At 39.1% G+C, this 16,844-nt stretch overlaps 2 protein-coding genes across 3 annotated transcripts in view; both read right to left on the reverse strand.

The window, feature by feature from the left end:
- The window catches only part of rcan3 (regulator of calcineurin 3), a 36,655-nt gene extending 26,170 nt beyond the window's left edge, over positions 1-10,485 (reverse strand). The window contains exons 1-2 of one of the 2 annotated variants that reach the window (XM_044047024.1): positions 9,937-10,485; positions 8,508-8,776 (exon numbers count right to left, since the gene is read on the reverse strand). In XM_044047024.1, the coding sequence (XP_043902959.1) occupies positions 8,508-8,720 (213 nt within the window). In that variant the 5' untranslated portion in view covers positions 8,721-8,776; positions 9,937-10,485. Of the gene's footprint in view, positions 1-8,507; positions 8,777-9,000; positions 9,068-9,936 lie in introns of those variants that run through there. The other variant, XM_044047026.1, reaches the window with a different exon arrangement.
- A 453-nt stretch (positions 10,486-10,938) lies between these two features.
- Positions 10,939-16,311, reverse strand: nipal3 (NIPA like domain containing 3). Its single transcript, XM_044046779.1, has 11 exons — positions 16,083-16,311; positions 15,662-15,730; positions 14,808-14,979; positions 14,567-14,626; positions 14,216-14,361; positions 13,493-13,589; positions 13,210-13,345; positions 12,673-12,761; positions 12,521-12,584; positions 12,073-12,167; positions 10,939-11,847 (listed from the first exon to the last, which is right to left on the reverse strand). The coding sequence occupies exons 1-11, from the start codon at positions 16,116-16,118 to the stop codon at positions 11,657-11,659; spliced, it is 1,155 nt and encodes a 384-aa protein (XP_043902714.1). The 5' UTR covers positions 16,119-16,311; the 3' UTR covers positions 10,939-11,656.
- Positions 16,312-16,844: the final 533 nt, after the last annotated feature.

Raw genomic sequence — 16,844 nt, forward strand, 5'->3', positions numbered from 1 at the left:
AGAAAGAGCAGCGAGGGGAACAGAGAAACATGTAGAGGGAGTAGGGAAAAGAGGGATGGGACACATGGGACGAGGGATCCTGTCAGGCGCATAGGACAGCGTGAATACCTGAGCATGAAGAGCTGATCATGAGCGGACACCATCAGCACAAGAAGCCCCCGTGATTTTGTCTGTTCTGAGCCCAGTCGACGAGTTCACATGAAAATGTGAGGGAGGGAGAGCAAACGCTGCTGCGCTGAGAAAATGTCATCAGCGTTTTAGTTTTACATGACTTCTAGCAATCCAGCTTAAATTAATAGACAGACGACTCCCTGAGGACTGTAACTCCATTCCCTAACAGAATTAGCCTCTATGCCACAAACTATAACTCTGATGCTTTGACTATTACTTTGCAACATGAACAGAGACAAATCTGCCAAAACGATTGCAGTATATCAGTATAGGGGACGTTCTCTGATTTAATAAAGAACACGGCATGTCAGGGCATAATTCCAGGCACTATATTAAAATGGATGTAGTCTTGAAGCCCCAGAAAATAGGACAGAAGTAGCAGTTAGCCACCAGGGGGCGAAAGGAACAGTTTGAATGGAAGTAAATGGGAAAATTATCCTAATTCTAGTTCTGTAAATTATGTTCCCATTGAGAGGAAAATAGACTCGTAAAATAGTAAAGCAGAGGCACATATGAGTGATTGTCAGCATCCAATAGGTGCCTGGTTGCAGGTGACCATCTGTGAACTTCCAGTTTCAAACACTGATGTGGGGCTGGTCAAATCATGAACCGAGGCTTCACAACAGCAAATGTGAGTATTTTCCTAATTTCTTTACTCTGGATAACAAAGAAATCATTAAAAGTTAACCATTTTGGTTTGTGGACAAAACAAGACATTTGAGAACATCAACAACATTTTTTAAGGTTTTCTGATATTTTATAGACCAAACGATTAATCGAGAAAATAATCAACAGATTAATCGATTATGAAAATAATCTTGAGTTGCAGCTCTATAACTAACTGAAATGAAAAGTCCAGTGGCTGTTTGTTATTTATTTAGTGATATTTTGTCGGGCATGATGGGAAATCTGTGCTTTAGAAAACCCATTAATGGCGTAATGTGCAAATAAGTAAATAAATACGATTAGACACGCTGCTTTATGTACAGCTTTCACAGACGCCGTCCACACAGCAGCAGCGTTATATTTTTGGTTCACAGCCCACATCTGCTGGGCCACCAGCAGCTGTTCAGTATTTTAACCAAGTCCAGCAGCTTAGGATGAGCTGCCATATACAGCTGTGTGAGCGGGGTTGGAGACAGAGGACGAGGAGGAGGAAGAGCAGAGCGACACGTGCAAATGGTGCCCGCTGATGCTTCACTTTGAAATCAGGTCAAATCTTTGGATGGGCGAGGTGGACTCTCTGATCCACATTCATCCCTAATGCTGCTCAAAAACTAGAAATGACAAAGAAACAGCAGAGAAACCCGGGGCGTTCTCTGAGCTTCAAAGACAACACAGTGAAGTGGGTGCTATTTTCAGCAGGGGGAAATCAAGGGGAAAATATGCTATACACTGGTTTGATGACAGGACCAGCACTCATTAGATCCCTGTGGCACAGCTGCCGAAGGTGGTGCAATGACGCGGCAAACTTTGTCCTATAAACAAACTAAAGGAAAAGAAAAAAAACAGACATTTCTCCACTGTTCCTCTGGTGCACAAATCCCAGGCAGGTACCATTAAGTTGAGTATATACTGCATATGCCATGAATATACCCTCATTAATATGCAACAGAGAAAAGTGGGATGAAGACAGAGAGTCACTTGATGACTCCTGAGAGAAATTAACACAACAACAGAAAAAAAACAAGACGCAAAGTCCACAGTCCAGGCATTTCCAAGTCCAAGAATAACATGGCTGAAGAAAGGAGGGAATCAAAAATAGACCAATCAGCTTAACGATCCTGTGGACTCATTTCAGCGTCTTAATTTAACACATCCCTGCCTCAAAGCGATTATCCACACAAACACGGTCTATTTCATGGACTGCATCATTGCAGTTAAGACGTCAATCCACACGAGTCTGTACACTTGGCATCAGTTTAATAATAGATCATACTCTTGAAAGCACCCACTGGATACTACTTACTTTAGACTGAACCAGGAAATAATCTTGATTTAAATAACGTCACAGGAGCTCGACAGAGAACGAGTAACACTCTTTCCTTTAAACTTGTACGTTGAAATAAGAAAACAATTTCATCATGATGAGAATATTAATTTGTCAGTAGCATGACATCATAGAATTATGTAACTCCATTAGATTAGCTGCATGAGGTCATTTCATGAAAATCAGCAAGGTAATAAAATCACATTAACTCATATAAGTGATATTTTATTGGGCTTAAATGGGATTATACCCTGGCTGCATAATGTGTAATGTCCTTCATGTCATGAGCACTGCTTGTAATAAAAATGAGAATACGAATTTTGAGGTGCTTACAATAAATGCAGGTGAATAAAATCAAATAGCAACATGCAAATGTAGCCAATAAAATGGATCGGGAATGGATTTACAAAACTGTACACATTCTGTTGAAGGAGGCATGAAACTAGCAACTGAAATGATTTATAATTCATTCTAAAAAATATTTACTGACATAAATCAAGTTAAGAGTAGGCTCATTTTCCCATAGACTTCCATTTAAATAAGGGTGTTTGTGCCTAATCTTCTCCAAACATTCATGGGCTGCAGAAGATATAAGATTGTCGAGACCAAAGTTAGTACCACACAGTTACTACCGGGTAAAATGTGTAAACTAACTTTCTGGTAGAGCGCCATGTAATGTACCAATTCACTAAGCCTCTGTGGCCTTTTAACCGTGACCCAGACACATACAAACCAACAGACAGACGCATCAATTACGTGATCAGTCTGGACAGAAATCATGCACATCATGTGTATTTGCATATTGAGCGAGGAAGTCGGGTCACAGGAGACGTGTGGGGGTCCATTCTAATGCCAGGTTTGAAATAACAAACTCAGAGCTGTGCATTTGTGCATCACTCGAGACCCATGTTTACACCAGGCTCAAACCAAGGCTGATGTCTGTGAACATTTCAAATGACCAATAACGAGCATAAACAATAGCAACATCCTGAAACTAGGGCAGCGGAATGACATTTGTGATTTTCCTACGTTGACATATGAAAACCTGATTATACTTGGCCGTGTTTCATGCCACGTGTTAGCAGAAAAAAACAATAATATGGAGTGGCGGCAGGAATGATACTGAATCTCTATCAGTTGATATCAAACGACAGCAGGCAGCGGGGATGCTGAGGTGATGTTTTATCTATTTTGTTCACGGCATGTGTCCAAAAAACACAGTATTATCATGTTTTTCAGTTGGAGGAAAGTCTACCGTTTACAATGGTATTCATTGAGGTCCCATTTGAGTGCCCGTTTGAAATGGAGTGGAAAACCATCGGTCAGGTTTTGGAGCATAAGGAGCATAAGGAGAGGAGATTATCATTTTGATAATCGGTTAATCGGTCCGAAGCTTTTTTCATGATTAAAACAAGATTTCCGATTGTTTAAGCTTCTTAAATGTGAGTATTTTCTTCATTTCTTTGCTCTGGATAACAAATAAATCATTAAAAGTGAATCATTTTGGTTTGTGGACAAAATAAGACATTTGAGATCATCATCATTTCCAGGTTTGACAAACACCGATCAACGTTTTTTAAGATTTCCTCATATTTTATGTTTAAACGATTAATTGATTATGAAAATAATCGTTTGTTGCAGCTCTAAATAACTTAACAAATCAACTTAGCCAAACTGTGCTTCTCTTCCTGCATTTCTTGGTTTCCTACTGCTTGATTAATAAAAAGCAAAACAAACAAAGCAGGTTGGGAAGATGACCCTGCCCTGGTCAGAGTAGTAGAGTGACGATATCCAGACTGCAGTGGGAGCAGGAGGCCAGCAGCACTTTCTCACTCTGCATTGCATCATGCCTGACCTTCAGCCTGCCAAGTGCCCGCTCTCTCACGTTCACCCCCGCGAGATACGCACCCAAAAATAGTCTGCAGCCAGACACATGCAAACATATCACTAACGAGGCCCATGCAGTGTAGCAGCCAAAAACAGCAGACTACTCCTTTACCGAACAGCAGCGGGTGACGATTGTAGAGACATAGGTGATAAGAAAACAAACATTGAAAAATGACTTAGGCCTGCAACCCACTGTCTTCCCTGTATCACTGTACCTCCAGGAGATGTTTCACCTCTCATCCAAGAGGCCTCTTCGGTACAGACTAACTGGTGGAGAAAAAAATCAGGTATTTCACCTCTGTATGCTGGATAACTGTGTGGAGATGTTGTGTTAAACAAAGCAGGTCAATCACCCCCCTGACCCAGTTTCAGGTTGTTATTTTCACCTAAGGCCAGTTGTTATGGTCACCTAACAGAAGTGAACAAAAACATTCACAAGACAGTCTACTGTATGTGCTGTATGTGGTACTGATATTTAGCAATTAACATCATGAAGTATATGAATTTGGAAGAACACATTAACACAGCTAATGTTTAATCCTTAAATGTATTAGTGATTGACACTAATAAGCTTGGTCTGATGCCTGACTTGTAACCAAATAAAATCCCTTTGTTCGGTACGAGTCCTGCGTCAGTGAGGTTTCTTCCCGCATCATCAACTCATCACCTATCGTTCATAAGAAGAAGGAAGACTGACTAAAACGACAATCAACATAAAGGCCACTAGCGGGAACCAGCCTAAGAAAGGGGGGCACTTGCACGCACTTGCTGCCAGTAGGGAAATAATGGATAAAACCCCCCCAAAACAATTTAAGCCACTTAACAAAAGGCTCACCAAATAAAATCTATGTCTGTTGATCCACTGCTGCCTCCATCACTAAGTTCAAATGTGTTGTTATTCAACTAAGTGGCACAATTTTGAGCAGGGGCCTCAAACTCAAATGACCTGGGGGGCACTAGGTGTCTTTTTAACTTAAGTAAAAGTGTCAGTGTCCGTTTTCTTTAATGCTAAATGCTCCACTTTATATTTACGTGATAGTAGTTATTACTCATGTTTATCTGTCAGTCATTTGGTGAAGGTGGTGTCCTGAGGGATTATTAGAGCTCTGTTTATGAAAATAAATGTCTGGTGTGCGTGGACAGAAGGGAGTTTGTTTCCCGTTAGGATGAAAATCATTTAGTTTGGTGTCGTCTTGAACCTGTAGATGGTGTTTGTTTGATTGCGCCGCAGAGAAGACGGCTTTGACAGCAGTTAAAGTGTTTCTCTGTGCTGATTAGGCCTGATATACACCGGGTACTATGAGGGACAATTTATAATGGCTCCTCTGACCTTTAGCTTGACAAGCACAAAAAACACTTTGCCTTGTTACACACACACACACACACACACACCCACTTGTGAGTAATTCTTGCACGTGCTGGTGTCCTGTGGAAACTAATGAATCATGTCTACCTTTGAGGAATCACTGGCCGCAGCTACATTCACTATATGCAATGTTGTTAATCCTGTTGGTAACTCAGGCCACACAGTCAAACCCACTCAGAGCAAGTTTATCAGTGACTCAGCATTTTAACATTTAAAGTACGCAGCAGTAAAGATTACGCGCAATGCAGTGTTTGTGAAAGGTCACTTTCTCATCTTTATAGAAACATCTTTATACACATTTGTAAAATACATTTATTAAACTTGCTTTTTTTTATTTTCCTAAATAAACAACTACATGCATCCTTAACCTTAATACTTAATAAATAAAAACAAATGGATAAATATTAAAGAGCAACAACTAGAACCTAGAAACCAGATTTACAAATGGAAACACATAAATAATGTATCCAGTGTGCTGTTTGTTATTCTGTTGGATGTATTCTAGATTTTCTTTTCCATTTCTAATGCAACAGGAGAGGCTTCCTGACGCACTGTTTATTATAGATGAATCAGAAACAATACTGGAAGTAAGAAAGCTGCCGCTAGAGTGTGGTGACATCTCCTCACAGGTTGAATCCAAGCTTCCCTAAGAATCTTTTCTATTTCAGTGTGTGCACTTTTTTTTTTTTTTTACATAAGTCTATACAGTAGAGATAAAAATCAATTTTATAAAAAGAAAAAGAAAAACTAACCTTTTCTGAATGAAGAGTGACTGTAAATGACTGTACAGTTTACACTAATTTCCTGGGTGTCCTCAGGACCAATTCATGTTTCTGTATGAGCTATGAGTTTTGTGCATCTCCAAGCCTCTGAATAGGCCTGTGATGAAGAAGCAGTCAACATGGACTGATTCACTCTTTCTCCAGCTTCTATTTTGAAGGTTCATCAGAACAAAAAAAGGACAAAAAGATTCACTTAAGGCTAATACATGACACGCAGCTTTGTGCTTCACACTGAAAAGTAATTGTAACTGAATGCACAATTTGTGGCCGGTGTGTTGGAGCTATTTGTTTGTTTGATATTTAGATATTGGTTTGATGGTGTTATTAGTCATTTGAGTGGATTGTTTTCTTGTTTTCATGACAATCAGATTTTCATTTCACACATTATTCATATCAGATGACTGGTAAGGGACCAGAATGCACCTGGGAGGCCCAATGTGGCCCAGAGAGGATTATGTTGTTCTTTTGTTTGTTTGCTTTTGCACAATAATCCACATACAACAACAATAACCTGGATTGTACATTACGTTTCTTTCTCCCGCATAAGATTCATACCCACAGTGCCATTGTGGTGTTTTAACTGTGGGAAACACCCACTACAGTGTCTAATCATATCTGTATAATACACTACTTTTTCTGTATTTTCTGGCTAACATGACATGATTAATCCGACTGTCAAAGAGTAAGTAACAACACTGTGGGACTAATAAAGGACTATCTTATCTTATCTTAAGTACTTTCACGGCTTCACTCCGTTCTACTAAAAAGCTAGTGAGCAGAACAAAATACTGCAGATTTAAATGTGCCACTGGGTCTTTCTGCATGTAGAAGAAAGAAAAAGGCTTTCAAGGCCTGCAAAGCTTTTAATATATATATATATATATTTATATTGGGGCACATACACGCTCCTCCCTCTCTCCTCCAAAAACATCCTCTAAACAGCCCTCCTGCATGCAGGCCTTCGAGAACAGGAGCAGAAGGTAATGTCGGTGTTGGGACAGAGCCAAGAGCCCAAAGACACTGAAATGTAGGTTGCTGTGTTCCTGTACTTCACTGAGGCTGGAGACTCTGAATTTAGGCAGTGAAATGCCTCTTAGACCAAGTTACACACTGAGTTTACATGTGCAAAAGACACATAAAACAAGCACCGCTGCAAACCCCAAAAAAAACAACCTCATAAAGTTGCCTCAGAACATTTCACAAACAACTTCATACCTCGTCCCACCCTGTCCTAATTCTCAAAAGTTTAAATAAATGTCAGAAAGGGCTATTTTTAGCTGAGCCCATTTAATTGAACCATACGGAGAACAATCTATTGACACGCTCCAGCTGAAGGGTGTGTGGGTGGCATTTCCACTTAAAAGCTGAAATGTGAATCATAATAAAGTGAGGAGGCAAAAAAAGAGAAAAGCGAGGGAACAGGGCAGACTCCACTACTAGGAGCAGTGGGCTTACAAACAGCGAGCTCACAAAGCAGGAGTGATTCGTTTAAAGGGATTTTGTGCATGCTCCAGATTTAGCCTCGCTGCTTTGCATTTACATACACAGAGAGGATAAATAAAGAACACTTGGCGAGAGAGCCAGAGAGAGAATATGTAAGGGATGAGGTGGGTCCTTTAGAGACATATAGTAGAGAGATGGATGGAAGACTTCAAAAGAGATGTGAAACATGTCAGTTAGAGGGACGGAGGGGGTTATTGCAGGACAGCATAATGTTATTAGGGGGCAGAAAATTAAAAAGTATTATCTTTGCTCCAGTGATCCATGTATTCCTGTTCTGATACATCTGATATAGTTGTGACAGAGAGACGCCCTCTAAATGCAGGTGTCTGTCTGACCATCTGTGGTCACAAATAATACACTAAATGTAGTGATGATCAATGTGAGGCTTCAGAGTCTGGCTCAGGATTCTGATACTGTAATTCACTTTTCTGTATTCATGTTGACTGTGTGTGTTGCAGGTATTCCTCATGTTGTGGGGACCTTAATCTAGTTTACACAGGCACATTATGGGAACTTGTCTTCTTTATGGGCAAAAAACAAGTGCCCATTATGTAAACTGTGAAAGTGAAGATGTATTTAAATCGTGGTTAGGTTAGAGATGGGCATTAACCTGTTATGGTTAATGTTGGGTGAATGCAACGCAGCGTGTGTGTGTGTGCATGTGCCAAACTAATACAGCATGAGACAATGACTGGACATAGACAGACAGGAGCAAAAGCAGTGAATGACATCATGCACATGCTACTGGGCTTAGAGTCCAGAGACACAATAAGCTGGATGAGTCAAACAAACACACACACACACTTACCCTGTGCACTTCCTCATCGAACACAGTTTCATGGACACTGCACGCAAAGAGCGATGTGGGGAGGTCGCTCAGGTCCATCATCTCCTCCACCACGCCATTGTGATCATTGTCCCCAAACACCATGTCCTCCTCCTCCTCCTCCTCCTCCTCCTCAGGGTCACTGCTGTAGGCCTCTGAGCCGTTGCTCCACATCTTGCAAGTCTCTCGGAGCATGTTGAAGCCTTTTTGGTAGATGGCCGACAGGGAGGTGGGGATCACAGAGACTGGGACTGAGAAAGGTGAGGCCAATAGATTAGAAGGTGAGTGCATTAGCGGAGTAAAGTACAACTAAGGTTGAAAAGAGTAGTGAAAGATTTGGCTCAACAAAAAATAGTAAAATAAATCATGAGTAAAATTACTTTTGCAAAACAAACTTTGATGGAGGTACAACATAATAGAGCTAAATGTATTCTGAGTCAAATCTACATTATATGAAATAATATGAAGGACTAACAGGAGAAGTTCCCAGTTGATATCTGTGCTGAAAGTAATCCATTTCAGTCAGGCACTTTTCTGCCTGTGGATACAACTGATAAGTGATTATTGCAACTGGAGGTGTAGATATTATTTATACAACAATATTAAGCAACATAAATCAAATAGCCAGCCACCTCTGATAGAACAAATTAAAACTACAATAGCAGAAAATGCAGAAATGTATAAACAACATAGTCTCACTATTTTGCAAAGTCTGCTACAAACTGCTGCTTTTGCATTTTCAAGGCAAAACTACATTATATATAAACTTATTTCAAGTGCAACTCACCTTAATCATTAAAAAGCTATGAATGTCAAACTTTCAAAAAATCATTAAATTATTTATTTATTTTATGAAATGTAAACACCCTCTTATTTTTTCATCAACCCTCAAAATAGCTGTCAGTCATACGACCAAATGATTAAAATCTAATAAATTATAAATTAAAAAAAAAAAAGATGAATCACAATTGATTATCAATCAAAATATGGCTTGTCTCACAAAATTCAAGTCAGGCCTAACCACAACACTGTACTAGCCTGGGCATAGTGCGCCATCTAGAGGTGCATGTGACAAAATGCCATTGCTCGTCAGTATTTAGACCAAAATAACACCTAAAAATCAAACATGTTTCAAGCATTAAGAAATACATGGCATCTCCAGAATGACGTGTGAACACAATACAAACACAGACATCTATAGCATGGTGTATAAATTGAAGAAACCCCTGCGTGATACGCCGAGGACTCGCGCGACAGAAAACAAAAATATGACGAAAAATTAGAACAATGTCTTCAATATTAAGGATTAAAACGAGTGAAGTTATCTCAGAGTTACAGCAGAGTTCAACGATACTGTTAAAGTTACTGTTTTAATGTGTTTGCATCGCTTCAAATCTAAACATTGACTCACCTCACTACGGTCAGTGAAGGCGGCACAAACAACTGACAGCACGCGGACGGAAATGGGTATTTTAATGTGAATTTTAAAGGAACGTCCGGGCAGTTTAATAGAGTTTCTGGTGTTCAGCAGTTTGTTATCATTATATCCTCAAACACACGGCTGCAGCCTACTCCAGCAGCGCCACCACCCGCAGGTGAAACCAATGAGACACCGACGAGACCTGGACACGACCAATGAGGCTCCACCGAGAGGGAGGATGCTTCGCTTCAAGGTTGGTGGCGATTAAAACAGTAATGCTGAGGCGTAACGTGGGGATAAAATAATAGAAATCCATGTCAGTTGTTGTGTTGTGCGACTCGTTGGTACCTTTACAAATATTCCATATTTTCAGGTGGTTTGCAGCTCTTTTTACTGTATCCACCTGTTGAATACACAAAATGAGGTGCCTCTCTGGTTTAAAGGGATAGTTCCGAGGGGGGGAGGTGTTTGTGTGTGGCGCTTTCCGTGCTTTCTGCCAACAGGAAGAGTATGAAAGACACAATTTAGCTAATTTACAAAAGTCTAGTTTAACTAAATATGGCTGCTTAAAGGTCCAGTGGGAAGGAATTAGTGACATCTACTGGTAAGACTGCAGAGTGCAACAGACGGAGGACTTCAAACTACGGTGGCCTTTGTACTCTTCCTAACTCAAACTGAATGAGGAGAACATGAACATGAACATTTTCAAAAATGTAACTATAACGTGCGTGTATATTTCATTTATTGCAGTGTCAAAAGTGTTTTGAGCTTATATTAAAAAATCCCTACTGAATAACATTAAAATAAAATGTACAAAAATGCTTTAATTCCTCAATAGTAATAGTCAAATTAAAGCTGAGAGACAAAATGTGTCTTACTGTATGTACATTAGCCACAAACTTTTTTTCTAAATTTGTCATCAGAATTTTTGACTTCAAAATGTAAGATGTCCACCTTTGTAAGTCTGCTACGTTTTTAATACTTACACATTTCAAAGGTTCAAACTTATTTATTATTTATATTTACTCTTGACAGGAATAGACCTACTGCAGTTGACCGGTGTCCAGTGTAAAGCTACCTTTCAAGGCACATTGAGAACAAAGTTGAAAATCAATAAATACAATAAATAAAAACAATTGCACCCATTGTTTAGTCACTAACTACAGTTAAACCCAGAGAACAAGACACTGTGGAGTGAAAACCACTTGTAGAAGAGGCAAAGAATAAAAATCCAAATGTTCATTGGCAAGTTTGAAAAATCTGCAGCTACATCTTCATGTTACTTGATCCTGGACGTTAGGGAGTAACTTAAAATCCTGAAAGGGAGTACAGATACTACATGTTCCCATATACATGAGTGAATGAGAACAAACCTGTTTAACAGTCGTGAGAGTGAGTCTTATCTGCAAATATCAAACTAAGTCACAGTGCGAGGCAGTAAGCCCCTTTCTGCGGTCTTCATCCACAAGCATTAACTTTCTTCTTTTCATTTAGGAATGAATACAGCAGACATCTTGCCCCCTTATAAAAAACGTAACTGGAGAGAAGTGCAAAGTGATAAACACCCAGTGGACGCTTTCTTATGGGAGAATTGCTGGTCTGTTGTACGTGTGAAAACGACCAACCATGACTCGTTTGGTTTTTCAAGGTCCTTGAATGCAGGTTATGGTTTAACTGAGTAAAGAAAGATAACGAAAAGAAATCTTTGGTTCTAATCTTTCTTCAGGTCAGGAAGGTCATAAGATATATGAGTGGAGTTAGGGCCGTCAGGGGATTGTTCAAGGTCGGTGACTGGTAGAGTCACAGGAGCCATTCCATCGTTGTTGACCAGAGCCCCATAGGAGAAAGAAGCACCAAACTCTGGTTGCACCATCAGGCCCTTGTCATGAATAGTCGGCACACCTGGTGATGAAAAGGTTCTTAGTGAAAATCCTCTAAAAAGGAACTGCAGAGCTGAAACTTCAAGAAAACGTCAACAATGTTTCCTGCCTAGTGTTTTGTGTTAAATTACCTTCTATTAGTTTTCAGAAATGTTAAATATTTAACTTTGCGAACTAAAGTTCATCTCCATTCATTCTAAATATACTGTATAACAACTTTTAGCTCTTAAGTGAAGTTCATACAAACCTTTAGTCATGTCCATAGTGACATACGGCTCAAAGGTCTTGGGCTTTTTCCTGTTTCTGGTGATGAGAAAGACTCCCAAGAAACACAACGCAGTTCTGTACAAAGCACAACATAATCAGTCAAAGCTTTAAATATTTCAATGTGAATTATCAAAAAATAAATCAAGGCAAATATTACTTTCTATGGGAATTTCTTTAACCAGCTGACACCTTAGCATGTGATAATAAAAGAAGCACAGATTGTGACGAATAACAACATCAATGTCTCTGTTCTATTTAATTGTCTCATCAACAATTCAGGACAGTGTGAAGATGAGGCATATTACCAGGACCGTGAAACAGAAGCAGCGGACATAATTTAGCCATAATTTGTTTTGCTGGGAAAAACCCAAGTGTGACATGGTATACATTTCTTCCGTGAAAACAAACAGTGAAGGATGATGACTCACCCCAATGAAAACATGCAGATGTGAAGGACATCTTCTTTCATAAACTCTAAGTAAAACACCGCTCCTAAAACCAGAAGAGAGACACACAGGAGATGATGTTCTGATTTTCATGTTCTGATGCTTCAGAGAGCCTTGAGAATGTCACAACTCACCAGCTCCCACAGCAATGGTGGTGGAGAGGATGTAGTTGACACTAGCAATCAGAGAGGAATCGTAGAGCTTACAGGCTTGGGTGAGAAATCTAAAGGAGGCAATAACACAAAAATGTTTATCAAGGCGTGCAATGTGGACAGTGACTATTCAGTCCTTCAAGGATTTCACAAGCTGTTTTTGGGAAACGCTTGATCTTGCAGCAGCTATTTCAAAAGGTTACAATGCATGTAAAGTTTTTTAGGGCACTTTTTGCAAAGAATTGGCAAATACAGTTGAGTTATTTGTCCAACAACAGGTCTAGCCTGTCCTGAGCAATATATCCACATATTGGCAACACCTATGATTTATGACTACACCTCCCGTTGCAGATTCATGGTATTATTCTAACATTTTCTGTGGAGATGGAAGAGGAGCACCTGAACGCAACAGTCCCATGACCCTTGTTTTGGTTAGAAGGAATCCTATCAAAAAGACAATGACTTCTGTTTTTATAACTCATAAAAAAAACACTTTATTTTGGTCTTCCAGTATCTCACCTGGCTTGGAAGACCACTGAAGCCACCATGCACACAAGCATGACACTGAAGATGGGGTAGTCGAGCTGCATGTTGCCCTCGGCGGTGAGTACCAACATGCCCGACACCGCCTTCACTGTGATGACTGTGACAGAGCCTGTGTACCAACAACGAGCACAGTTAGAGACACAACACCGAAACTTTCAGTAACTTTACAACATGGTAATGTATTCCATTAAGGCCTTGTAATAGCTTGACCCAAGAGACCGCATGAAATTGACAGGCTTTAAAGCTGCAGACTCACCAAGTAGGGCGACCAGCAGCAGAATAATAACGACATAGTTAGTGTTACGCCGTTTGTAGAAGTACAAAAGCAGGCAGAACGTGATGATCTCCAGGAGCTGCCAGTAAGGATAAGAGCAACAATAAATTACTTTCAAATAAACAAAACAGTCAGGAAGTGAAGGAAAGAAAAACATATTTAACAGCCACAGACAAACATTTATGCTGAATAATATCACTGGACAACAAAACTAAAGAAATGGAAATGCAACACTGTAAGACCAATACTGTAGATTACAGCAGAAGTGTGCTTTTAAATAACACTAGTACATAAGATAATTTAACCCTGTTATGATTCTGGGGGTGGGTGTGTCAGAAAAGGAATTGATATCTCAGTAGTCACTGTTGAAAAGTCTATTGTACACGTTATATAAGGTGAAGTGAACGAGTGTTCACAAACAGACTCACACTGACTGTGCGGCACAGGATGTTTGCATTCTAACTGCATCAAAAGTAAACACTAAACTGAATCAATACCTCTGACCAGCTCAGCAGTAATAGAACAAGGGAGTCACCATATTCTGTACAGCAGTGTTCTTGCATTGCTTCTAAATGATGACAGTGCAGAAACATATTTCTCACAATACACTAAAAGGATTGTGTAGTTTTCATTCATGTGTAGTGATGAAAACAATATGAGAAATATTATGTAGAGACTGCTTCAGTGTGAATAAACATTTCTTACCAGATACAAGAGAACAGGCCATCCTACGAGGTGCCTCACAATGTTCTCTGCTTGGAGTTTTTCATGAGTGTTTGGTCCAAAGGCTACAAAGAGGTATGTTCCTCCTATGATTATGACACAGCCCAGGAAGGACAGCCCATAGCGCTCTGAAATAACATACAATACATAACTAATAGCCTCTAGTATTGTGAAGGAGGAAAATCTTGCAGGGTGTTAATGAAAATATGACACAGTAGGTAGAATTTTACCTCAAGCTACAGTACTGTTTAAGACAGAAAGATAGTTCAGTATGTTGTATATATGAACACACTCTTTCACTCATTCAGTCACATACACATATGTTGAACTTACTTGCAAAGTCACTTGGTTTAGATTTTTCACGCAGGAAAATAAGACCCAAAATTGAGCTAGCTGCAAATGAAAAAAAAAGCTAAATTAAAAGATTTTATACAGCTTTTCCAATTAACTCTTTCCATGTATTCTAGTGACAGTGGCCTTTCTGTGAGTAGCTGCTTGTTTGTTTTTCCTGCAATGTTAATTTATCTTCCAAATTCTCCACCAGCAGTAGTACAATGGACTTGAAAATACTCACTCAGAACAGACACAGCATTGAGAGGTGCTATGAGGGCGAGTGGGGCGTAGGCATAAGAGACAAAGTTTGCCCCTTCCCCAAGACAGGTCAGTACAAAACCACACCACCAGGTTTTAGTGGAGTAGAAGGCACGTGGATCCTTCGCTCCAGCTAATGTCACGTGGCTGTATTTCTGTGAGTATGCAGGTATGACAGCAGTGAATGACAGAAGGTAAACAGAAACACTTTTGAAGTACACAAAGCTTAGAGCAAACATTTAGTGTAGGAAGACATTGACTGTAGGACTAAAATTAGGACTGAAACAATTGCTGGATTCAATCCTCAAGTATTTTGATAATCGAGTCACCAGTTTGTGTGTGTTCTTTAAAAATTTTAAAAAAAAAATTCTATTTTTTCAGCGTCTGAAGTGTGAATATTTTTCGTTTTCTTTGCTCCATATAACAAATAAATAATTTAAACTGTGGTTTGTGGGCAAAACAAGACATTTGAGAACATCATTTCCAGGTTTGAGAAACACTGATCAACATTTCATGACATTTTATGGTCCAAATTATTACTCGATTAATCGAGAAAATAATCGACAGATTGTGAGTTGCAGCCCTAATTAAATGACTTATGATAAAATGATTTTGTCCACAAAGCCATTGTCTGAAGGCCGATAATGATACGGCAGAGACAGCTCAGCCTGTCAGGTACGATTTCTTAAAACATGACCTTTCGCCTATTTTTACACATGAAAGTGAATGATACTGACTTAGTGGTGAAGTTAAAAAATACTGAAAGTACATTTAAGAGGTTTTTTTTTTTCTATTATTATTTTTAAATTTTATTTTATAAAAAAAGAATCTCAGTACCTGAATACTTAAGGAGATGCTAACGAGCACGTTCCCAAAAATAGAGAGTAAAGTCCCGATGAGATTTTCCTAGAGAAGAAAAACATGTTTAGAATGCACAGATGGGAAAAAAAAACAAAGTTGTTATGTGTTTAAATAGACTAAAGTGATTAGCTCACACTGTGATGAACAGTAAAAAAAATAACAGCACAACTAATAACACTGATAGAAAACTGCTTCAAAACAAATGAACAGAACTAGAAATTTCTCATTTGTTTTCTAAAAATAAATATTTTCTTTCCTTGGTACTATGTAGTACTTTATTGACTTTTGACAGACATGATGTGACACAAAGCAGCGCTATTTCGTTTCGTTTTTCATATACATTGAATATTTTTTGTAAAAGTAAATACGATTAAACCAATGAATATCTGTGTCTCACCGTGTATGAGCCTCCACTGATGTTGAAGATATCCATTCTGCTCTTGTTCAGAGGCACTTTACTAATTATCTACAGTGGGCGAACTTTCAAACATCAACAGTTTCATATTCTCGACGTTACCTTTTGTAATTAACGCTATTTTATTTGTGTTTCTTCGGCTCAACGATGAGAAAATAACCCTTCTTTGAGCTAGGATTCTATAACTTCCTGGTTGAGCTCGCTCGTTGACAATAGCATGAGACGTCACGCAGGACGTAGGTTACGACGTTGTTGTCACGTGACCACTCACTGACGGTAAGCAGGAAGTGTCTTCAAATTGTTAAGAGGGCAACTCTTTCCCGAAAATAACTTATTGATTTACCATATAATAGCCACAGAAAGGTTCAATAACATTGCAGAACAGTCTTTTAAATTTGCACACACATTAAGTCGGAGAACAGACAGTCTCCAAAGGACAAACATAGCACAGAACAACGTTGTTTTGTATTTAGGCAAAAATCAGCGCTAAGTTTGACGATCTGGAATTTCCTTCACAGACGTCATTTTGACTAGTTAAAACTACAATTTCAGATATCTGCAATTCAGTTTTTATTAGGGCTCAACAATTAATCGAAATTGAATCAATAATGTGGCCTGCAACTGCAATTTTCTTAAAGCCAAAATGTGTTTCAAATTATTCATTATAGATTAAATATTGTCCTGACCTAGACACATCATATGCTACAGACTGAAGAAAACATCTTTGTTTCTCACAGATGTGCA

The sequence above is a fragment of the Solea senegalensis genome, linkage group LG16 (assembly GCF_019176455.1).
Source record: "Solea senegalensis isolate Sse05_10M linkage group LG16, IFAPA_SoseM_1, whole genome shotgun sequence".
Lineage (NCBI taxonomy): Eukaryota > Metazoa > Chordata > Actinopteri > Pleuronectiformes > Soleidae > Solea > Solea senegalensis.

Coding starts and splice junctions, on each gene's coding strand:
- nipal3 (XM_044046779.1), bottom strand. CDS start 16,118: ATGGATATCTTCAACATCAGTGGAGGCTCATACACG. Junction 12,585..12,672: donor CACCATTGCTGTGGGAGCTG/GTGAGTTGTGAC, acceptor TTCTGGTTTTAG/GAGCGGTGTTTTACTTAGAG. Junction 12,168..12,520: donor ATCTGCATGTTTTCATTGGG/GTGAGTCATCAT, acceptor TGCTTTGTACAG/AACTGCGTTGTGTTTCTTGG.